At 36.5% G+C, this 25,505-nt stretch overlaps 2 protein-coding genes across 4 annotated transcripts in view; one reads left to right on the forward strand and one right to left on the reverse strand.

Annotated features, from left to right (window-relative positions):
* Window positions 1–5,787, reverse strand: part of scml2 (Scm polycomb group protein like 2) — a 31,155-nt gene extending 25,368 nt beyond the window's left edge. Inside the window, exons 1-7 of the mRNA XM_065241114.2 lie at window positions 5,667–5,787; window positions 4,732–4,819; window positions 4,533–4,604; window positions 4,376–4,446; window positions 1,397–1,631; window positions 900–988; window positions 434–677 (exon numbers count right to left, since the gene is read on the reverse strand). Of these exons, the coding sequence (XP_065097186.1) occupies window positions 434–677; window positions 900–988; window positions 1,397–1,631; window positions 4,376–4,446; window positions 4,533–4,604; window positions 4,732–4,753 (733 nt within the window). The 5' untranslated portion in view covers window positions 4,754–4,819; window positions 5,667–5,787. The remainder of the gene's footprint in view (window positions 1–433; window positions 678–899; window positions 989–1,396; window positions 1,632–4,375; window positions 4,447–4,532; window positions 4,605–4,731; window positions 4,820–5,666) is intronic.
* A 2,305-nt stretch (window positions 5,788–8,092) lies between these two features.
* Window positions 8,093–25,505, forward strand: part of cdkl5 (cyclin dependent kinase like 5) — a 41,978-nt gene continuing 24,565 nt past the window's right edge. For 2 of the 3 annotated variants that reach the window (XM_065241111.1, XM_065241112.1), the window contains exons 1-5: window positions 8,093–8,248; window positions 9,152–9,431; window positions 9,640–9,674; window positions 24,666–24,711; window positions 25,002–25,138. In XM_065241111.1, the coding sequence (XP_065097183.1) occupies window positions 9,368–9,431; window positions 9,640–9,674; window positions 24,666–24,711; window positions 25,002–25,138 (282 nt within the window). In that variant the 5' untranslated portion in view covers window positions 8,093–8,248; window positions 9,152–9,367. Of the gene's footprint in view, window positions 8,249–9,151; window positions 9,432–9,639; window positions 9,675–24,665; window positions 24,712–25,001; window positions 25,139–25,505 lie in introns of those variants that run through there. The other variant, XM_065241113.1, reaches the window with a different exon arrangement.

The raw sequence follows: 25,505 nt of genomic DNA on the forward strand, positions 1-25,505 counted from the left end.
TTCTCCTTAACATAATACATTTTTTTTAATCATTTTAATTTATTTCCCCTGGTATATTTAGATCTGAATATTGTACAGTCAATGGATCACGAATATTGGACCTCATTGGTGAGAAAAATGTTTTCTAGTTTGGATTTTAAGATACTGAATTTGTGATACTTGATCTATGCTGAGTTTAAAGTCTCAAACAGCAAGAGGCTGCCTATAGAAATAGTCAAATAATTGCTTTTCAGAAAAAAAAAAACACAACACAGCATTGTTGATGTTTTCACAATATAAACTACAGAAAATTCTCCAAACAAGCTGGAGGTTCCTGAAGTAATACTTTAAAACTTTAGTTCTTGTCAGTCATTGATGAGTTTTCGTCATATATCTTTTGAAAACTTTGAAAACAACACTGCAGTGCCCTCTAGTGGTTGGCGTCTGTACTTACAGCAGTTGCCTGGAGGCTGCAGACTGTGTTTGGTCAGTTGACACCAGCCCACGGGGAAGAGGTCTCTGGAGTCATACTGGCACCAGTAATCGAATGCCCCTCTCCAACCATCAAACATGATAAATATCTCCTCCCCTCTCACCTCTCCGATGGTGGCAGGACAAATGAGGTAAGAATTTTTTCGATCCACAGCCTCCAGTTTCATACCACGTTTAAAGTAGTTTTGAGTGGGTCTGGCAGGCTCCTGAGAAATTTCAAAGGAAACAGTCTATCTATTTGCATTTAGATTTTCAAAACCTGAAAGAAGTTTGAAAAAGTTTTTATTTTGGATTTACTTTTAAGATAATAATATATCACTCTTTCATGTTTAAATTTATGTAGTGCCGCAAACATTTCCATTCATTCAAAGCTTAATGATGAATGATTGGTAAAGGTACTTTAATACAGTTTGCAAGTTCAAAATTACCTTTTTGAAGGCCGACGCTGGAGCCATCTCTGCTCCACTTAATGTTTTTAACAGAAACATGGGCCATGAGGAGGCATTCATTCTGAATCCTGAATATGAAAAGCATTAAACAAGACATTAAATCATGAACAAGATAAATGAAGTAGCTACAGGCAAACATTGATGTTCTAATCAATGTTGTGTTGCAATTGAGAAAAAAATATTACTGCATTCTGATCAAATTAACAATCTTTACTTAAAAATACTACAATTATATAAATGTATGTGTAAATTAACAAAATTGCAGTTGCAAAAACAAAACAAGCGGAAATTCATCAAGTGGAAATTTCATTAATGGACTTTATTGTCATATTTTATTATCTTGTGAAATAGTACACAACATATATAGCATAACATTTTGATTGTGTTACAAGAGTAACAATGTTTTCATTCAGTGTTAGTGCTTTTCATTTGGATATAGTTTTTGGCTATCCAGAATGCTTTGGTGCACAATTTACCTAGTGGCGGCTGCAGCATGCCACCACTTTTCTCACATGTGCCAATAGGCTGAATGTCAGAGGAGTCGACTAATCGCCAAAAGTCATTGGTGTTGTCACTGCCATCTAGTCTGAGCCGCAGACGGGCACCCATTAACCCCATCACCGTGGCGATACACACTGAGGTGGAATTCCTGGGGTCACATGCCTCCACTTTCATTCCCAGTTTAAAATCATTACTGGGAGGGATTCTAGACTAGAGAGAGAGAGAGAGAGAGAGAGAGAGAGAGAGAGAGAGAGAGAGAGAGAGAGAGAGAGAGAGAGAGACTCAGAGTTAAGGCGAGAATTAAAGGAAATGGTAGTATTTAGGGGTGCAAACAAAGTAGGGCAGACCGGGGCTGGTTGTCTCACGGGTTGGTCGTCACAATGCTTATTCCAGACACATTACATGGCGCTGTGGTACAATTTTGATATCAGTCTGTTAGCCTTTGATAGCTTACTCATTTCCACTTGTAATTTTGCTGAGCAGAAACAAAACATTGATGTTAGGAGACAATTTTTTATTTTCATGGGTCAGAGTAAATTTTTATGTTGGTGTTGTTTTTGTGTTGAGAGCTTGTAGTATATTAGTCATTCAAAAACAAAACACGCAATAAAAAGCCAAAAGTAGTAGCTTTATTTTGAGTCATCTTTTAGCTATCAAGTTAAAGCCATGTGGCAGCTAGCTTAGCATGTTTGTCAAGAAGTCAGTTGGGGATGGTTGTCTCAAAGCTTGCAGAGTTGGTTGTCACATGAGTATAGTAGACCTTTTAAGACTGTTGGTCTGTTTGTTTGTTTTTGTTTGATGTTAGGCACCTTAAATAATAAAAAGATAATAAAGAGGTTTTAGCACTAAAAATTATTTCATTTTTTTTCTCAACACAGTAGACAATTCAAGTAACTGATCACCCAGTTTAATACCATTGTTTAAACATAAGGGGCATTGATGACAACTAGCATAGGGGTGGTATAAAACTTATTTGCAGTTTCTAGCTTGAAAAACTAAAAAGTTACATTATCTTTTCAGATCCCAATTTATCACTGAAATCCTATTGAACCTCTATAGGGACAACCAAGCCCATACTCTGTGATGGGGTTGGTTGTCACATTGTGTCAGAGTGTCTTTGATGATTAATTACTTCCTGTTACAATACATTTTAAAAGTAAAAAGTATACACATTCAAAGCAAAGATCCCAAGTTTTCATTTCATGTAGGAATTACTGCTGAATTTTTTTGAAGATGAGCAATTCATGCATGAGTAAAAATTGTGACAACCAACACCAGTCTCCCCTAAAATAGAGAAAAAACAAATAGAAAGATTAGATAAATTGAGACAGACAGAAAGCAAACGGTATACTGTGTACGAAAATTATATAGTATTAAGTACAGCAGTGAAAATTCTGAATTTATATTTATGCTTTCAGTTCATGAGTTAAATTTCAAATGAATTTAATTAGAATTCAAAAACACACACAGCCAAACAAACAAAATAATTTTATTATAACATTATTCCCTGATGGTGCTTATTAACACCCATATTGCAAAAAAAACATTTCTCTGAACAAAAATATGTTTTAAATATATATTTAATACATAAACAGTTCTCTGAACAAAAATATGTTTTAAATATATATTTAATACATTAGAAAGTAGAGTACATTAGATAGTAGAAAGTAAAGCTTAATCAAATATATTTAGTTTTAACCTTCATATAGACCATTTCAAAAGATGTAAACAACACTGGTCCCGAAGCACTTCCTGTTTCAGTTTTTTAACACTAGATAAACGTTGGGATAAAATACAACCAACAAAACATATAGAACTAAGTCAAAAAGTTAAACAAACATCTTAAAGATAATGATATATGTGTGAAATAAAAAAACAATCACAAACTGAAACAGGAAGTGTTTCTGGACCAGTGTTGTTTACATCTTTTGAAATGGTCTATAACATATATTTCAAAATGTATTGCATGGGGCAACAAATACATAATTTTTTATGGCAAATATATATTTTTCTTGCCAAAATATAAAAGTTTTTACAAAATGTATACGTAATAAGTATGTATAAAAATTACAAGTATATTTTTCCATTTGAGCAAAAAAAAATTTATTTACCAGGTTTGTAACATACAATTTTTTTCTTCCAATGCAAAGTAATATAAATACTTTCAAATCCATATTTATTTTTCAATCTATTTTTCTAAGATACAAGGTAGATACAGGAAATATGTACAAAAAAATACATTTTCAGGACTAAATGTCGTCTTTAGGCAACGTCGGTGTTTAGTGTGACCTCTCTTGGCACTAAACACATCTTGAGCGTTTTTGAGCAGAAGGAAATAAAAAGACTAATTTCTTTTAAATTAGAAATTAGGATTTAATTTTATTTAGGTTTAAGAGATCCTGCAGTTTCCTGCTTTTGCTCAAGTGGAAAGGGTGTTTACCCTTAAAACTTGACACATCAGTTTACATTTTTATACAGTTTTTAATACTATATACACATTTCCTTTATTTTTTTGGTGTATTCTATTAAAGGGACTGATAAACAATTATATATGATCAATATAACATTGCAAAAACAACAAATCTAATTCTGGCGTGGTGGCCTAAGACTTTTGCACAGTACTGTATATTTCAAAAAATACAAAAAATGGCCAAAAAATATATTGGTGAAAAATATGTTGTAAACATATTTTTAAATATTTATCAGCACACACGTGTCTGGCCATTTTTTGTATATTTTAAAATATATTTTAAATTATATTTGACAATATATATTTTCTGCTGTATGGGCAACAATAACATAAACACATTTCATGTTATTTGGCTCTACGTTATTAGATATTAGATCATTCTCACAATTAAGAAATATATCAGATACTGAGGACAAAAAAAAACTAGTTCAAAACTTAATCACACTTTTGGCAAAAACTCTGCATTAATATTAAACGGATGTACCTGTCGGAAACAGCTGGGGGATGCAGGAAAAGAGGAAGTCTCTTTCAAATATGTCTCCCAGCTGAAGGACTCTGAGAATTGAACAGTGGAGTAAAATGTACATGGAGAAAAGCATATAAAAGTACACGTTTGCTTTACAGTAAATAGAAATGTGTACCTTTGAGGGCTCTGTATTGGTGTGGATCATAATTATTACTTCCTGATTTTTCCTTATTACTGTTTCTTTGGTCTGCAAAATCCAAAATAGTCTTTAACATTCATGTGATAACAACATAAATGTTACTGAATTACAAAAGAGATTAACAAAATGTAAAGATTTCAATTGTCCAACTGGGCTGAAATATCGCAGTTTTGACCTTTTTGAGGAGTTCTGCCCATGGTGACCTGGAGCAGCACATTAAGTTAAGATTAACAGGACCACTAGCACAGCTCCTAAACAGACAACTGGATTGAGAAAGCAAATAAAGATCCTTAAATGAATTATTAGAATTATAAAACATAACTCCAATGCCATTATATTCTTTACATTTCAACCTGTTATATGTAATAACACAGGAGGTCAGGTTTGGGACAGAATCCAAAAAAACCATCCTGGAAACCATATTACAAAACACAGGGATTATATTCTGCTGGCATCTGAAAACAATTTATTGCAACATCTACTGTGCTGTATATAACTAAATCACAAGTATACCTTCAAAGAGGCTTACTAAGAAAAGCTTTTCTACTATTTGACATCATAATAAGTTACTGCAGCGTCTGAGAAACCCTGCGCTCTGTGATCAAAGCCTTGGCTCTCCCAGCAAGTGATAAGTCACATCTCAGTTTGGAGAAAATTGACTACAGCTGATGTACTCTGCAAACTGACACTGGGATGTCTTTTTTTTACATGAAAGCCAAAGCAAAGCAAAAGATAAACAAACAAGGAAGACTGGAAATAGGGTCTTGACTGGAGAGATATACACATATAGTACATTAGTAATTGAGGTTTTAAATGCAGTTTTGTGTGAAGTGAACTAGAAGAGCACGGTCTACTATTATAGAAGTACACTACACAAACATCAAAGCCTAAAAGTATCAGCACATTTGTTTGATTGGTAATTTTAAGTCCAACTTCCTTTTTTATATGAAACTCCAACTCCAGTGTGAAAAAGAAATATCTAATAAACATTTTTATAACAAACCCTGAAAATAAATGTGATACATGTTGACATATTAGAACTGAAAGGTGCTTATCAAAAAGTTTCTACAAGAAGTACAAAGCATGCAATAAAAATGTGCACTTTCTTACATTTGCCCAGGCAAAGAATCAGATGAGAAAAACCCAGATGATGCAGAAACCAAGAAATCCAAAACAGAATCCTGAAAACACGAATACACGTCGTGCGAATGGGAACAGAAATAAACAATCCTTTCGATGTCACAGCAATGTTTTTAGACTCTCACCTCCTCTTCTTCAACTTCTGTCTGGAGGCTAGACAATCTTTCTCCCCCTCTTCTTCTCCTCATTCTTCTGTCCTAAGCTGTGAATCCCATTCAGAGTCGTCATAAACATTCCAAACAGCCATAAAAAAGGTCATTAACCAGCGTACACTTGTGGGAGTCTGCTGCAGTACATGAAAGTATTCCAGCACCTTCCATTAAGGTGATGTCTACATTTTGTGGTCTCTCTCTCTCTCTCTCTCTCTCTCTCTCTCTCTCTCTCTCTCTCTCTCTCTCTCTCTCTCTCTTCAGGGCCCATGCAACACCCCCAAACAGGAAGTTTTATCTATAACATGGCAGATTTTCAGCACAAAGGGGGAAAATGACAGACAGACATTGGGATGTTGAGATTTATGAATTAACAAATGAGTAAGATGACATGGATGTCAAAAGTTGCCGAGTTGTTTGTCAAGCACCATTGTGCCAGGGTTTTTTTCAGAGGGTTATTTTAAAAAATGGAAGCCACTGTTTTACGGGACGGTGGAGTAAATAAAAGTTAAAAAAAAGGGTACCCTCAAAGCACTATGCAAAACGAAATCACTCTTTTGCAGTATAAGGCACCTATTGTTATATATTGTTCGATTATTTACATGAATATTATGGCATGTATTTTTTTTATTAATTGTATTATGCATTTAACCATGACATTCACTCAACAAGCAGGAGGTGCACCCTTGTCACCAGCTGTGTAGCCAATTGATAATCCTGACTACTCCAATTATTATACAAATATTATATTAATATAAAATTTGTATTATTAATATATTCATGTGTTATGTATTGTACAACATTATTTTATATAATTTATATTATATTCATTAATATATTTATAGAATATGCATAGATGCGTAATTCTATGTGACTACGTTCAGTTTCATTCAGTAATTTTTTTTTTAATCGAATTCATTAAACTGAAAATAACTTGCATTACTTCAAAAAAAAAAAAAAAAACTCAAATGTTCATGTGTATATAATAAAATGATATATAGTGTTTTTTTTATATTATAGTTGATCCTACTGGCTACAAAAGTGCCAGAAATCACGATATCATAATTTAATTTGGTGTTTATTTTTTTTTTAAAGGCAAACTTGTTACTTCATTATTAGTCTAAATAGTTTTTAATAGTTAGTTTTATATTACTTGAAAGAGAAAATGTGCCTCATTTATATGTGTAAGTTCATTTCAATTTACCTTATCTAAAAAGATAAAAATATTTAAAATTTAACAGGCTGTATTATCACCTTCTGACATAACAAGGGGAGCAAAATTTCAAGGACTTATTTTTTCACATGCTTGCCCAAAACTAAGTTACTGGGTTGTTTAAATTTTCTAGGTTGATACAAGCACTTAGGACCCATTTATAGCACTTAAACATGGAAAAGGGCAGATTTTAATGATATGTCCCCTTTAAGCCTTATAAGCTTCATGTAGGCCTATAAACCATAGACTGTAAAAAATAGATAAAATAACATATATCTTTTGGGTTATGCAAATGTTTAAACTACTTAACTGGGTAGAAAATTGCTGTGGGGAGCCTTGAAGTAAAAAATTGAGATCCACAGTATTAGGGTTAAAATAAGAATTATCGCTAGATGGCACCATGCGCTTTCCCTGAAGAAGCAGTCCATGCAGTTACCTGTCTCGAGTTTGGTCTGACAGTGCCAACACAATCACATTTTATACTAAAGGGAAGATCAATCAAAATATTGCATAAGTTAGGATTTATAATATTATATAGTGCGATTATTTAGGCTGACAAGGGAAAACCCAAAATGGCAGAATTATAGATTATCCACTATGATTTATTGTATAATCTGTAAAAAAACATAATTATGTCTATATAGATAGATAGATAGATAGATAGATAGATAGATAGATAGATAGATTGATAGATTGATAGATAGATAGATAACATGACCGATCTGTAACGCATATCATTGCTCAACCGAACCCATCCGCAAATGTTCCTCCCCTTCTGGAGCATCGAGCGTTCCTCCATTCTGATTGGCCACAGTGAGGTTCGGCTCCGCCCTGCACTCGGATGCCATTGGTAAACAGCACGTCAGTCAGTTTAGTGCCATTTCAGTTGATAGCGACATTCCGCATCATACTACCGCGAAGGCATTGGGTAATAAATATGAATGAGGCTTCGCGATAGGACACAGCAGAAAGGTAACCAGGCAACGTCAGCGTGACTCGATTAATATTCATAACTGGAGCCTTTGCGGTAGTGGGATCTGTAATTTCGCCGCTGTTAGGTTGTCAATGTCTCAGAATGAAGGTGGATACTGTTGCAGCTGCGATGATGGGTTACCACTGCAGGTGAAAATGAAAACATCGTTACTTGGCGATGTGAGAGGAGAGTTTGCCCATCGTTGTCTCGGATATAAGTGAGTATTATTGTTGGATATATTTCTGTAATGTACAGAGGTTGTTGTTTTTACGCGTAGGCTATTCGTTGATGGACGTTGTATGTGTTTGGCGTTTTTCTGATAGACACGCGCACCTCGCGCGTCCCCTGCCCACACGCACCAAAAGACAGAAGTCACCTGCTATCGATTATGTCATGCTCATTTGCGTATCATTTTCGTTATATTTATATGTTGTGATAGCTGTGCACTCAATAAATCGTTGTGATTTTTACCGCACAGTGTTTTTACCGTTCATTCAAGAGTGGGTGTGAATGGTGTGGGCTGTCAGTCATTTCTTAATGCAGTAACACAATCATTGTCTATGCTTAGATGAATAGAATGCTTAAAATATTAAACTTTTCATCCACCTACAAATATTTTAGCGCGCACACGCATACCGCGCAACACATCAAATGCAGACACGCGCCCCCCGCTATGCACAATGCAAAAACATATACAAGGAGCTTTGGGTGTCACGACGTGACCTGCGTAACGCATGTGCAATGTTTCAGAAACTGGTCATGACACTTGTCACAAATGAAGGTAGATGGATAGCTGTCCGATATGGTGACAGCCATTCATGTGTGTTATCATCATATTACATCACTGACTTTTGGTTAAGGGATGAATTCTGAAGCACACCCACCTGTAATTCTCGAGCTCTGTGGTTTGTTATTCCCCACACTATTGGAAAATTGCAATGCCAGTAGGCAAAACAAACCACGACAATCGTGTTTGCGTCCTGTCTAAGTAAAATTGTCTTAAGTAACATCATGCGAGTCATTTACATTTTACAAAGTATGTATTGCTGCAGTATGCATTAAAACCCTGACCTCTTCTTTGCCAAACCTTTTCATGCATTCCTGTGCTCATCTTCCTCAGGTGACCGAGTGTGTGTCTGCATGTGTGTGTGCATAGTGTGTTAGTCTGCAGGAATGTCTGTCCGTATGTGTGTGTGGATTATAAGGAAGCGCATTGTGACCAACCGGGAGCGGATTTTTGCTGCAATGACCCGTTCAAGCACAAATTTCTGTCCCATCGTCCGGCCTTCCCATCCTCTCGGCCCAGACATGCACCATCTTGCCATCTTTTGACTTGATGAAGATTCCTTACATCGGTAATGTGATGAATAAATTTGAGGTCCTTGGGATTGTAGGAGAGGGTGAGTGCATCTTCTGCTATAAACATTCGATAAATGTGATAAGGGTCTATTGATGACTTTAGGAAAGAATTTGTTTTCCATGCTTGTTGCATTAGGGATTTGTCAGTATGCATGTACAAATTGGTGAATTGCTGATAAATGAAGGTGCATGTACATAAGATATAAATGGTATGGTACTATAAAAAATATATTTTCTTTTTCTCCAAAGGAGCCTATGGGGTGGTCCTGAAATGCAGACACAAGGTAATTCATGCTTTTGCAACTTGTTGATTTAAACATAGTCGGGTATATATGTAACCTATATATTCATACTTGCCTGCACAAAACACTTAGCTGTAGTGTATGTGCAGAAAAGCATGCCTATCTGTTAATAATCTGTATTGGTTAGTAGTGGGGCTAGTTATTATTTTACCCTTAAGAAAAAATAGTCTGAGACTTGAAATTAATGAGCCTTGATGGCTGTAACTGTATTGTTGCATAATGTTTTGTAAATATGATTTAACTCTTTAACAGTACATTTGTTGATATATATTTTTCTAGAAATATATTTTCAATTGTAATATGGCATGGTTCCCTAGCAACTGGTTCTCTTAAAATTTGTGGGCTCCTCCAAATGTATTGCTTTTGGCCTAGTTGGCATATCCTCTTCATTGTTTGCGAGGCATTTTTAGACAGTTGAACATTGCTAGACTAACCCACAATAAGATAAATATAGATGTATTGTCAAACCAGCGAGAAAGTGCTGATGCACTGTTTGAAGATGCAGAGCATTCTTCTGTTCTACGGTATGCATTGATTTTCAAAACAGCTTGTTACAGTGTTTGCTATACAAGCTACTTTGGATCTGAGATTGAACAGTGGATTATTATTTATACATTATTAAAACTGCCCGCTTGTTAACCTCCTAAGTCCCGAGCTTTGGTTTGGCTTGCATTTTAGATTTCTTCCAGCTGTTTGGGGTTAGAAAGAACCAATAAATATAATAACCAAATATATTTTTTTTGAACACAAAGCAATGTAATTGTCCACACTTGTGTAGAACAGGTTCCAGTTACACAGAATTAAGTATTATGGTGCAAACAACAAAAAATGTGATGTCCACATACAAGGACACACCAGGTCTTAGGAGGTTAATGTTATATTCAATATTCCCACTGTTGGTATTTAAGTCATGGTTGCATGCCCAGGATGTGTCTTCACGTCTGGGCAGGCGGCAACTGTGTGGCTGGGTGCCTGGTATGATGATGAATGACAGTACAGCGCCACAGAATGGTTAGGGCTCATTACACTTTAGATTTCACTGACCTCGATGTGCACGGAGAGAATGCATGCTCTTATCTTGACATTCAGTGGACACTTTTATCTAAAGTGAGTCATAGTGCATTTAAGCTATACATTTATGAGTATGTGTGTTCCCTGGGATCGAACCCATGACCTTTGCACTGTTGACGCAGTGCTCTACCAGCTAAGCAATGGGAACACACATCTTATCTGTAGAGATTCATGTATTTAGAGTCCATAGATCTTAAAGGTTAAAGTTTTTCATTGTTCGATACTGACATATGGAACTGTCACTGAATCACAGACTGTCTTTGAAATCTTTGTCGATTGATTTTGACATTAGATAACTTAAATAATCAGGTTGCTGTAACATGACAGTGATTGGATGACAAAAAGAAATGAGCCAAATATTGATATAACCCTATTTTTTTATTGTGTTTTCCCTTTCAAGGTTTCCATGCATCATTGTTATGATAATGAGACACACATGAGTATATAGCCTGACATTGTCATACTCAATTCTAGTCAGTATTTGAGTCTGATACCGTTCCATTGGGCTGTGATTGTGGGGCGTGTGTCAACCGAACCAGGACAAAAAATGGATAGACCTACAACCAATCAGTGCAAACGAGTGTGTGACATGTTGAAATGGCGTCTGTCCTTTTGCAGCCTGACCTGAACTGCTAGTTATTTCGCTACAATGAGACTAAAGCCCTATTCGCACGGGATAAGTATTACCTGGTGACCTCTAGTGATTTGTAATAATTACAGAGGTTGTCTGTGATCTTAATCCCGTGCGAATCGGCCATGTCTGTAATTTGTAAAGTAAAAATTCCTCCGCAAATGACCTACCATATTTCGCCGAACACCGAGGTCCTCTGATAATATTAGTCCCGTGCGAATAGGCATCTCTGTAATTTGGCCAGCATTTGTAACCAGTGAGCCTTTTTTATTTATTTATTTTCTCAGTTTCTGCGCCTCTCGCACTGCAGCTGTGAAGCGCACATACAGAGACACATCCCTTCGATTTTTTGGCTTTCATTGTGAAACTTGAGGACTTTATTAGTATATTTCTAATTTTAAACTTCTAATCAGTCTCTCTCGTCCATCTTGATGATTAAAAATATGCAGAACTGTCAATATTTGCGATCTCTAAGTTTAGGTGGAGCTATGGATGTCGTGGTAAAGGAATTTCATTTGCGGTGATTTTGCGTGGCTTACTAGCGTGGTATACCTTGTTTATTAAAATAAGATTATTACTTAAATCCAGAACAACGAGATGCACTGAGGTAGAACGCAGGATGCTATCTTTCCCCTATGAGAATATATATATATTATATTAAAGAACATTGTTTAGGCTTGAAGGCAATACATATTAGGACATTTTCAATTTGTATCTATAACGTTTGAAATTAAGTTGTAAGATCATTTTTAGTCATTTGGCTTTTTTCATCATTTCAGAACAAGCTTAACTGCAATTCATAATAACTTATATTATATTCCGTGTGTTCCTTGGTTGAAAATATGTAGAAATATATGCGAGTAAAAAAGTACAGAACAAAAACATTTACTGTAGCTCACGCGGAGCGAACGAAAAGCCGTTAATAAAGCAGACTCTCCGTAGAGGACGTGCTGAAACAGTCGAGTCGGCAGATGATCATGATGTTAATGTTTCACGCAGATATTGTTGATGAAAAACTTGCATATCTAAATGCCCAGGCGAGAGTCAAGTGTTCAGTCAGTTAATATACAGCCAGACGTTACATTGGCTGCTGCCTCCTCGTCCACGGAGCGGAGAAATTCGGTTTTTATTAAAAGCGGTTTTAATGCTGGTAAGCAATCATATTTTGGCGCCTTGTATTTGTGTTGATCAGATAGTTAAAAGTAATTTTAATCTTTAAAACGGCATCTAGAGGCAGAGGACACTAATTCTGTCATCTCAGTTTCACTTTTTCCCCCACACGTTCACTCACTGTATGATTTAACGAAATATGATTTGGTAAAGGTACCTTTTACAGCATGTCGCGGTGTTGCGTGATGGTGTTATGCAAAGCCTCAACATTATATCAGGGAGATAAGTCAGTAAATTTGAGTGAAATCACAGGCTTTGCTTATCCCGTGCGAACCGGCCACACGAAACTCAGACGTAGGGAGGTAATTTCTAAATCACACAGGGTCCCCAGGTAATACTAATCCCGTGCGAATAGTACATAACATTATGATTGTACTAAGTCTGAGTTAGTGAACGTACATCGACACCTATGTTTGCAACATTTCATTCATATCATGACATTGTGAGTTATTTACTAAGTCATAGAGTCAGACTATCTCTCGCTGTCGATATTTTGATGGCAGAATCTTCACATCTCAATTCTCCAGCGGCAGCCATCTTTGTTGTAAACGGATTGAACACAAGTGCTCTTTGGTGACGTGGTTGATTACTTTACTGTTGATCATGTGTCCATCAAAAAATCCGAGCGACACCAGACCAAACTTCCCGACTTGAAATGTTGTGGGTGGGGCTAAGTTCAGCTGTAACCCAGGTTAGCAAGTATACTCCTTACTGTGCCAAAACACAAACTGTGCCTCTGATTTTTGATTATTGGTCAGACAGCGCTTTCTCTATTTTATTGAATGTATTAGAAATTTTAGTTAAAACTGTAAGTGACTGATACTTTTTACCATATTAGCCTACAACTTAAAAAAGACTGTAAGCTAATCACATACATGCACAGCACAAGTCTGGGGTCTGCACTGGAGAGCTACACGAAACCAAAGATACTAGATATAGCAAGAGTAAGCACTGCTATAGGGGGACGATGCAACGCTCAATATGGCCGCTCTTGCGACCGACGTCCGCCCTCTAGTTAAAATAACCAACCGTCAATCAATAAAGACTTTCTTCATTCAGAAACTAGATTGCATTTTGTTACTTTAAGCTTAAATTTTTCCCATAGTTTTCTGCAACATTCTGTACGCTGTAAAATTGCAACAAGGTATTTTTGAAGTAGTTATGGCCTTGAATAGTATTTGAATCTTATACTGGGGAATATATCTTGGAGTTTTTCTGTGGTAAAAAGACTGACACTTACAAACAGACTTGGTGAGATCAACACTCCCCATTCAGATTGAACAAACCTGACATATTTCACAGACATCTTGTATCATTGAGTGCAATTTAATACATACTTTACAACCTGCATACTCCATATACAGTATTGATATGTACGATATGTACAGTTGTGCATCAATGCAACAAATCAAGGATATGATGCTTCAATTCAATTTTTTTAATTATTTATTTCACACAGCTCCTTAGAATCTTAATGAAGATTAATCATAGTGTTCAACATCTCACTAGATCTTCCAAGGCAGAAATGAAGGCTGTTGAAAATCAAAATATAAAATGTTTAATGTTTAAGAGCTACAATTGGGTCCCCAGTGCTTCTATCAACCTAGAAATTAGTTCTGGTAAACCATTCTCTTCAAGAGAAAAAAATAGGTCATTGAAATTTGGCTCCCCTTGTGATGTCAGAAGGGGATCTTATTATAATAATACCTCCCCTTAATTTGACTGTCCAGCCACGCCACTGCCAAGTCCAGAGATCAGCTCATTTGCATTTAATAAGACACATCCAAAAACGGCGTATTTTTGACACACACCTACAAAGTGGCAATTTTAACATGCTATAATAAATTACCTATATGGTATTTTGAGCTAAAACTTCACGTACGTACTCTGGGGACACCAAATATTTATTTGACATTTTAAAAAGTCTTGTGAAATGTCTCCTTTAAATGACTTTGTCGGATGAAGCACCGTTCATGTGGATTGGAGAGATGAATAGTTGTATTTGTATTACACGTAAGCATGTCATTAATTTATGGGGTCATGTAAAATGTGAATGAACGAATACTCAGAATACTGATACACAAGCAAACATAAAAACAACTTTACAGGTTTAATATTTTATGCATTCATACTCATTCATATTTTATATGGTTACAGTCATTAGTATGTGTTAAGCAGTGGTTTTGTCAATGGTTTAGTTACTTCGCTAGGACTTTTCTTTGATAGTACACTGTACCACCAACCTTTAAAAAGCTCAGTTCTCTGTTCCTCTTTGAGAAGGCTCTTGTTTCAAACTATTGGCATTGAAATCTCCATTGTTCCTCTCAAGTCTGCCCAAGTGATGCTATCCCAGAGAGTAGGGGGCCATGAAAGCCCTATTGTGTGTGACCGAACACATCAACTGCTGTTCTTTATTTGGTTCAGATTCTTGTGTATCTCTTGTTTATTGTATTGCAATATACAAATACACAACTTGTTTGTTAGTTTTTGTTAGTTATTATTCTTCCAAAATGACCAAGTATGCACACAGAACAAGCATTTTTTCTCAGCGGTCACAAGAAACGAACATTACATTAAAATACAGTGCTATGGATGGCTTGATTGAAAAGAGATTTTAACTTTTAGGAAAATCTGAAAGTTTTAAGAAAAGCAAAACTAAAGCGTTAGTCTCAATTAAAACATCCAATGATCCACTAGTCTAGTGCATTGGTCAGTTTAAGTCCGTACTTTCTTTGTAAGCTTTCTTAATTAAAAAGAGTGGAAAGAAATCCAATGTTAGGAGCAGCAATTTATTTATTTGTCAGCAATGTGCAATCACACCCACACTGATTAGCATTTGAACAGCTCATTTTTTAAGATCTGCTAAATGACTGCTGGCAATGTGAGGCTAAAATGCTTCTCAGATGTGTATACACATACCGCATGGTTCTGTAAGTGATGGAGAGTATCTGAATATAAATGCTCGTTCCCTTTGGTGAAGCCGAATATTTTTACAGCGTATCAGCCGAATTGAGGACAGGGAAGAAAGAGGGAACGTGACTGTGCATTAACATTAAATAGGTCACCTTGAGTGGGAACACTGTCTGTGAAGGGCCGGGTTGAGATGACTGTGCAAGACTTTGTGAATAAGATTGTGTTTGACAGAATTGGCTAGATGGAGAGGTAAGTCTTGTTTCATTAGGAAGGATAATGTTTTGGTCACGGTCTTGCATAGTTGTTTTTATGGATGAAATGATGTAATAATGTAAGCATTATTTATAGTTTTCTTGAGTGTTATTAAAGTCCCCTTGAACAGGAAGTCGCAATCGACTTTACTTCCTTGTAGTGTTCGTATTTCCAAGTCAAACGGAATATCACAGGAAAATAGTATTTGTTGCTTGTATTTTCCGTTGTGAAAAAATTGCAAATAAAAAGTAGGCGTTTTGTTCAGAAATAAAATTTACAGCAGACTGACAATTGGAGGGGGCAGGGTTAGCAGATGATCCCACCCAAGCCGTCTAGCTGACGTCATCAGAAAATGATCGCCGTAAGAGGTTCAGATTTTGATTAAAGTTTATGGGGTCACATTATAATTTTTTTATAATTACAATTTTTTTATAATAAGCACTGCAATATTTCATTAAAAAATAAAATAATCAGTTTTGATTTGATGGGGACTTTAAACAGGTACGCTTGACTTTTAACTATAGCAGTTATACTTGAAGAGCTGCAATGCTCATAGTTTTCACTTTTTTGTTTTCGTATCTAACAACTATAATTATAACTACAGTGGCATAACAACTAATCTTGAACGTTATTTTAGGTGCTTAAAGGCACACCGCTGAACTTTTTGGCCACTAGGGGGTGCTAGACATGTATTTTTCACATCTAGCGCCCCTAGAGGCCACAAGCGCTGCAGTCACATGATAGAAGTCTCTCTCTACATTCTCCAAGTAGCCTCCAGTAAAATTAATGTTAAAAAAAATATATATTGTTCGGGCGCCAGACAGGACTTATACATGCAAGCAATATAACATTACTTACTAGTCCAAAAGCATGACGGCCAAGTCAGCATCAGTCAGAAACCCTTCCTCCTTCTTAAGTTCACGCCTGCGAGCGAACACTGGCCCAATATTGATCCTCGTCCTTCTTTTTATTCTGTCACTCTCCCCTTTTCTCTTTCTGGTCTCCTCCGACAAAACTTTGGGTTTATTTTTCTTAGTTGGTGCTTCGGCCATGCCAAAAACATCAGGAAAATAAATAGTTGCGCTCTCACGTCCGAATTTGAGGAAGTGGAGTAAGTGACATATGGCGTAAAGCAGATTTTTGTAGTTCTTTTTGTGCTCGGGTTACTACCCGAAACCCCAAGTTTAAAGTACGAGTAAAAGCGATACAGACCCTGTCAGGCTATGGTAGACATGTCATTCAACCTATTTTAAGTCTTATATAATATATTATGAAGGTTGAAAAACTACAAAGTGTCACTTTAACATCCAAATCTAGTTGAAACATGAACCTTTATGTATTTTTGATAGGATGGAACCATAAAGAAAATGCAGATGCGAATGTCTCAAAGCTCTTTGCAAAAACAAATTAAATTGTAAGCAGTGATTACTTCATCTTTCTTAGTGTGTCTGACCCGACTTAATCCTCATTCAGCAAATGAGCCCATCCATGCTGTTATAAATGAAATAGTGTTTGTTTTCTTTCACTTGAGTACGCACATTTTCTTTTGAGCAGAAATTGTGCTTTAGATCCGGTGGCACTGGCAATAAATTGAAAACATCACCAAGGCTTAGAATGGATTCTAATGACCCTGTACAAGATATTATTTAGCACTTCCACGTGCCTATGTCATTGTGTTGCTTTTAAGGCTAAGCTGTTCAGCCATGTGTCTAATGTAAACACGCCTGTGGTATTATTAGAAGAACAATGCCTGTATAGTCAATGGGAAAAAAGAATCAATATGTGGGACACTAATTCTAATGTACTGTATAGATCCTATGGAAAGACAACATGCAGTGCTGCCCACCTCAAGCTTAGGCGAACATTCAAACAATTTAATGTTCAATATTTTACATTACTCTTGTAGGCCACTTTAATTTATCCAAAGTGAATTAAAGTGCATTCAGTCTATACATTTTATAATCGTTTGTGTGTTCCTGTGTTCGAAACCATGACTTTGATGTTGCAAACGCAGTTCTCTACCAGTCGAGCTACACAAGGACTTTTATCGCAATAACACTTTTACATTTACGAATTTGGCAGACACTTTTATCCAAAGTGACTTACAGTGCATTACACATTTGATCAGTATGTGTGTACTGGGCTATACAGGATCATTGATTTAATGCTAATGATTAATTTAATGCTGCTAAGTCAGTTAACTTCCATGTTATAATGGTTACAGCAATAATAGCAAATTAAGATTGATGTAAAGGCATTCCCTTTGAGATATTATTGGCACAACCCCCTTCATGATCCAGTTTTTTCAGGTTTTCAAGTTTAAAACATTTTTATAGGTCACAATGTATGTCAAAATGAGTTAAGAATTTGATTTCGATTTTGACACCCAATCTTATTCTTCTTCTTTGATTCACTTTTTATTAACATTACAGCAAAAAACTTTCCTAGATGGAATTCCTTTAAAAAGGAAAGTAAGAGAATTTTAAAAGACGACTCTTTAAATAGAGACCTCTTGAATCCAGGTGATATCAAATTTAGCGGTAAACTACTCAGAATCTGCTTGAGGCAAAAGGGGTTCAAGTTTACAAGTTATTTTTTTTATCAAAACAGAGACTTTTTGCCAGCTCAGGAACTTGGCTTGGCATGAGAGACGTTTGGTTTTCTATTTAACAGCATGGACAATTAAAGGAGACATTTCACAATACTTTTTTTAAGAAGTAAAATAAATCTTTGGTGTCACCAGAGTGGTTATGTGAAGTTTTAGCTCAAAATATCATATAGATAATTATTATAGCATGTTAAAATTGCCACTTTGTAGGTGTGAGCAAAAATGTGCTCAGGGTATCCGCGGGGTTTTAAAAAGTATTAAAAAGTGATAAATCAGAATTGTCAAATTTAAGGCCATTATTAAAAGTGTTAAATTTGGCTTAGAGGTATTATTTTTTTCCAAATTAGGTATTATTTTTTCAGACTATCAGGTGTCCTATTCTGATTGAAATTCTATCTGCGTTCGCGTTTAAATATGGGCTTTAGCATATCTGGGCACATAATCAAAGATCTTTCGTCTCTGGGATGTGATCAAAGCCTGGGGTGGAGCCAAATCACGTTCCTCTCTCCACTGTAAGCGTTCTGTAATCACTACACACCGGATCCACCCCGGGTTTTCTGACTGTATCACGTTAAGCTGAGGTAAAACTTTATTTCAGCTAGCATGGTCAAACTTATAATGCAGGAAGGCTCCGATGTTTTGAAGATAGATAAAGGTGTAAAAGACCAGTGGAGGTTGACTTGGCGAAATTTTGAAGATTGGCAAGCCTTTCAGTTCGTGGGCTAAGAAACCCAAACAGCCAGGTAACTTGCGTGTCTGCACAGTATGACTAACGTTAGCGGTCCTGTATTTTAGGGTAAATGATTTCTCACGTACGTGATCATCCGCGTCACGTTTTTAATGCTATGCTGATCTAGCCAGTGGCTGATAAAACGGGTTTTTTTAAACTCGTGGTTAAACTTCATGTGGCGCCACAAGAACTAAGAGGCAGATGACAATGACCTCCAAATCCCGTCAGAGATTGACGAGGAATCATAAGAGGAGACTGCTTCCGAAATGCTCTTGCAACACTTTGATGTCATCCACCTGCCGGTTCTTGCAGTTGCATTTGCGTGTGGTCCGTCACAAAAACGTAACATTTGTACATATATTTAAGCACCGCAGTTAAAAAACAAGTGATTTTAAGCCATTCAAACACAAAAAAACAGTGCTAAATGCGTCCGCTGTCTGTGTCAGTGCTTCTCATTGAGCTTGTGTTGTGAGAATTTTTGCCGCTTTATTGGCCTTAAATAACACATCAACACTCAAAAATCCCGTCTTTGCAAATATCCTCATATAAACACGACCGTTTAGGTCTTAAGAGAAAGTAAACAGCAGAAACATTCTGCATAAAATAGCCCATCAGCGCTGCCTCTATTGTAACAATATTCTGTTGATAATGGTACAGTCATTTATTTACACCTGTCACTTTACAACTATGGTTACAGACATCCTGTGCGTATTTTACACGAGTTTGACTCGAGTTACTCGTTCAGGGTTTATATTCATACATAACGTTACTGTATTAGAGCTGTGACTGTAAGCTGTTGTGTGAACAGAACAGACCCTGGATTATTCGTTTATGTGAATAATATGATATGAAAAAGTTGTATTTGTTCACATTAGTAAATGCATTATATAAAATGAACAAACAAAGAAAAATACAGTATTTTTCACATATTTTACATTATTCCAACACCTCTCTTCCCAGTCTGTCTGTAGCACTTTGTTTAGTACCGTTCTCTATGAACCTCCTCCTTCTAAAATGCTCTGATTGGTCAAGTTGGCACAGTCTGTTGTGATTGGTCACACACTTAAGGGGATCGCACACCAGCCGCGCAGCTCAGCTTCGCGCCGCGTCGAGTCGCGTCTAGGACAACTCAGAGGTATTGTAAACCGGAAGTGCACATTAAATAGCGCGAGCTTTGTCAGATAGCGTCTACTTCAAAATGCAAAATATACGTTAGCAGCCAATGTTAATCGTTAATGATTTGGGACAAATATGATGTTATTTAATGTTAAACTATGTGAGTGGCGCAGTGTGGCGCGACAGGGATTTGAGCAACTTCCTGAGTCACAGCTGGGCGGTGTGGACAGGCGCCACCTGGCAGCGCCGGTGTGCGTATGCTCATAGAAAACAATGTGTTAGATTTTTTTTTTTAGAACGGCGCTGAGCGGCGCGGCCGGTGTGCGATCCCCTTTAGAGTGTGTTTCAGAAACATGAAGCGTCTCTTTAACATAGTGACTTTCTAAAGCAGCTCAACCAGACTTCGTCCCCTTTTTTGTGTATGCCGTGGGAATTATTTAAATGAGGGACATTTCTATATATGGAAGATGCATGTTGTAATTCCAAGTTTGTGGTAAAAAAAATTTTGAATATTTGAAAATTTGGAAAGAATATTTCCCTTTGTAAGTAGACTTTGAGCTTTGTAACTTTCCATTTTTCATCCTTACATTACTCACAAAATAAAGTAAAAAATGTGAAAAGCATTATAGGACCCCTTTAACTGCCAAAATGTTCAACTCTATTTAATGTTTAGCTGCCGTGAAAATGCATCCATAAGACCTCTGTAAAGTTAAACTATTGACGTTTTGCACTTGACATTTGACATTTGTCTCTCGCTGAGAGAAAGAGATCTGCAAAGATTATGTAACCTCCACCCTCCATATTAAAGCACAACAGACATGAGCTGTAAAGGCACAGAAATTACAACAATTAGCTTGTAAATTGTATTCCCAGTATGTGAACATGGTACAGTTACAGACTAATAGCCGTACACGCAGGCTTTCTCAAACCCCCCGTGAGTGAATGTAATGAAATATTGACTGTTTTGAGTGCTTTGGATCCCCATTGGCCCCTTAGTGGCCCTTATGTTTCACATTAAACAGCCTGTCTCTCACAAGTACACCTGGCCTATACATTAACATGTTGTAATCCAAAACGGAAACAACATGCTCAAGATCGAATTGCCTGTCATCAAATATCAGATATGTTGTTGTCTGTATTCTCCGGTTATTTTGTCTGGACATATTTTGAATGCATTTGCACTTGTTAATAGAGTTATTGGTTAGTCTCCATGGTTATTAGAAATTTAAGATGCGGATGTGGTGTGTGTGGTGGGTTTTGAAGCTGTGAAAGTCTCTGTTTCTTCATGAACACCTTTCAGACCAACCACCCCCCTCCAGTCCCTCCACTTCCCTCATTGTTCATGACTCATTCATCCTCTATATATATTCTGAGAGACAGACAGGTTCTTCAAGTAAGTGAAGAAAACTAAAAATATGCGTGTCCTTAATGGTGTCAGAAATACAAGGAGAATCTTTGCAGTCTATTGCACAATGCCAACGCAAAGCACTACAGGTTGTAATACATGTCAGGGCTCAACAAAAAGGCCAAGTTCGGCTAGTAGTTTAGATTTGCACTTGCGCTGCCAACATTTTAACTACTTTAATTTTAAGTGAGCAGTTTTAAAGCTGCAATCTTTAACTTTTGTCTCTATTGCCATCTGTGTTCGAATCAAAATTTCAAGATTTTTTTCTTTAAATGGGTTCATGTAAAAAGCATATAATATTTTTTCATTAAAGGGGACATGTCACAAGACTTTTAAGATGAAAACTAAATCTTTGGTGTCCCCGCATATGGGTGATTCTCCCAAAATCCAGATTTGTCAAGCATCAGATTTTTTAAAAAGCCCTTGAAGCAAATTTTTTGCACATATAAGATTAAGATCTGAACTTACTATAACCATTATTTTTAGAGGATTTAAAAAATATTTCCTATAGAATTATTAACATTTTTTTAGTTTATCATTATCAAAAATGATCATTACCGCAACATGATATTACATTAAATATATGCATTTACAAACTCATGTTTCGGTAATGAGAACTAAAAAGTTGTCTAGGTACTATGACAAACAAAATTTCAACTTTTATCTGGAGAGAAAAAATAAGAACTGCTTACCTGGTAGCCATCTCGAGTGTCACAGTCAATTATGTCCCTTCCAATATTTTTTTTTCAATGTTAGTTCCTTGAGGGCTTAAACAATGATTGAAAATTGTTGTGGAGGATGAGAAAATTGGTCTTGGACACATTTATATTTCTTATTATTGTCTCTACATTTACCAATGATCACCAAATACCACATGTTTCTTTACTGTAAATGTTTATAGTATAACATGCACTGAAGCGTTTTATTTTTTAGATTTTTTATTCAAAGAATCCAAATCCAGGCATGGACACATTGCAGTAATGCAATTTTCCCCTTAAAGGTGCAGTGTGTAATTTTTAGAAGGATTTCTTGACAGAAATGCAACATAATATACAAAACCATATTATCAGGGCTGTACAAAGACCTTTCATAATGAACCGTTATGTGTTTATTACCTTAGAATGAGACATTTTTACCTACATACTGAGGGTCCCCTTACATGGAAGTCGCCATTTTGTGCCGCCATGTTTCTACAAAAGCGCTTAACGGACAAACTTTTTTTAACTAAGTTGTCTCCGACAATGACGTGTTTGTCCGGTGGCGGCTTCCGTAGCTTCCCTATGTGTTTCAAAAGCAAGGGGTGAGCAGTGGACTGAGCCGTTGGTTGCAGTTTGCAACCTCACCACTAGATGCCACAAAATTTTACATACTGCACCTTTAAATGTGGAAAAAAACAACAAAATTGGTTTGTATGATGTCATTTGAAATCATGTGCAAAATAGTACATGTAGAGATGTTTGTAACTGTATGCTTCTTTTTTCGATACTCTTCCTTTGCATTTACTCTTTTATCAAAATGTTTCATGACACCTCATAAGTCTAATTTCGTGAGAATTTGCTGCTCATTTTGTCCTTTTAAATGCAAATGAGCTGATCTCTGCATTAAGTGGCGCTGTGGTTAGTGCAGATTAAGGGGCGGTATCCCCTTCTGAAATCACAGGGGGAGCCAAATTTCATTTACCTATTTTTTCACATGCTTGCAGAGAATAGTTTACCAAAACTATGTTACTGGGTTGTTCTTTTTCACATTTTCTAGGTCGATAGAAGCACTTGAGACCCAATTATAACACTTAAACATGGAAAAAGTCAGATGATCTTCTTCACACATTTTTTTTAATGTACTATGCTCATAACAGGCCTTTTAATATCAAAGGCTATTATAGCCACGGCCTGAGTAGCCTATTCCTTTCCAAAAGCGTATCACACCCTGACAGTGCAGTGTAATTAAAACAGGCTCGGCTTTCTGCAAGCATACTATGCAGTGGCTGTAGTAACTCAATATAGAAAAGCTACTCCCCGATCCAGCCTAACTGTGCTACTTAATCGTTTCTGATCATGATTCACATTTGTTCATGACCAGTTGTGCTTGATGTGAATATGACTCGTGGGTCCACTGTGGAGGAGAAGCACGAGGAAGCCTTTAAGGTGCTTGGTGCTGCACTGGAGGCGTCAGGTCTGAATCCAGCCTTGCTGTGGGAGTTCAAGTTGGGATTTTCTTACGTTTTAATTGCAGCTGGTTGCGATGCTTCCCTCAACAGTCTACTTAAATCTTGAGAGCTGGGGCGTTGCATGGATTTGGTCCAAATGTTAGCAAACGCATATTTTAGTTGTGGGGGTAGAGGTTTAATTTGTGTGTACCTCACAAATTAGTGAAGATGAGAAAAACAGAAAGATCAGACAAAGGTTTATAGCCTAGTTTATAACTTAATAACCCTTACTACTGTGGTACAGTATACTATGGTACTTGAATGTAGCCACTGTGGTCTTTATAATATTGCCTTTAATTTGTGACCCTGTCTTAAAATCTAATAATGAGATTAGGTGCATGAAATTATTGATTTTAGATTGATTTCACTTTTTGACATGACCTAACTCAGTCAGTATTAAAGATGTTCTTTAAATTATCAAACAGTAAATCACAAAATGGCTTCAGATGGATTTTCACAGACTGTGTCACATTTTTGATTGTAACAGCTAGCATGATGAATTCCCATTCCCACTTTTACTGTGAATGGCGTTGTAGTGCAAAATGAGGGTTCTGAATGACAAAGATAAACTTTGCCCAACAGCACAGATGACAGACTAAAACCAAATATTTCACTATTACAACAAGCTCTGGTGAACCCATAGCTAAAATGCAAATTTTAATACTTCCCCTTACAATAAGACATGCTAGTCATTGAAATGTGGGCATTTTGTTTCATTTAGAAAGTTATTTGTGAGGTTCTTCTACTGTGTTTTGTGTGACTTTCAGCTGTCTGTTTTTCTTGTTATATTTTTGCCGAGTCTATTAACACTGTGCTAATAAAGCTTTTGTTTGAGAAAAAGCTCAAACTAATTAACATATCTGTTTTGCAGGAGACAAAAGAGCTTGTGGCTATTAAGAAGTTCAAGGACAGCGAAGGTAAAAGACTGCTTGACTGAACCGAATGCTTGTGTTTTTCATGTATCCAATTTATTGGTTGGAGATGTTGAAATGAACTGCATAATATAAACTAAAACATTACAGTTACCATGACACAAATAATAATTTGCATGATTTATTGTAAGGGTCTGTTGGGATAGCTCTCCGTTACACATAGGTGCTTTACACAGCCATTGTAAAATAAAAAAAACATACATCTATTTACTTCGATCTGTTCAGACACTAGCCACTGTCTAAATCTTCTTTCTAAACCCACTTTGTTCCCTTAGAGAATGAGGAGGTTAAAGAAACGACGTTACGAGAGCTCAAGATGCTCCGGACGTTGAAGCAGGACAACATCGTAGAGCTAAAAGAGGCTTTTCGGCGACGGGGGAAACTCTATCTAGTGTTTGAATATGTGGAGAAGGTCAGCTTAATACATCTCACCTTCATGCTCAATTAATTTTACATCACACCCCTATAGAAACGCCCACTTGGAGGGCAAACATTAAAGGGATACTTCACCGATTTAGCATTCAGCTTTGTATCTGTAGAAACCCGGCAGTATTACTGAATGACCATGTTTCCCTCCATCATTTCCCCCTGAGAGGAGAGATATCTGCATTTTGGTTCTGCAAAAAAGTCCTCCGATGATGCAAAAATCGTCATATTACATCATCGGAGGACTTTTTTGCAGAACCAAAATGCAGATATCTCTCCTCTCAGGGGGAAATGAGGGAGGGAAACATGGTCATTCAGTAATACTGCCGGGTTTCTACAGATACAAAGCTGAA

The sequence above is a fragment of the Paramisgurnus dabryanus genome, chromosome 14 (genome assembly GCF_030506205.2).
Source record: "Paramisgurnus dabryanus chromosome 14, PD_genome_1.1, whole genome shotgun sequence".
In the NCBI taxonomy this organism is placed as follows: Eukaryota; Metazoa; Chordata; class Actinopteri; order Cypriniformes; family Cobitidae; genus Paramisgurnus; species Paramisgurnus dabryanus.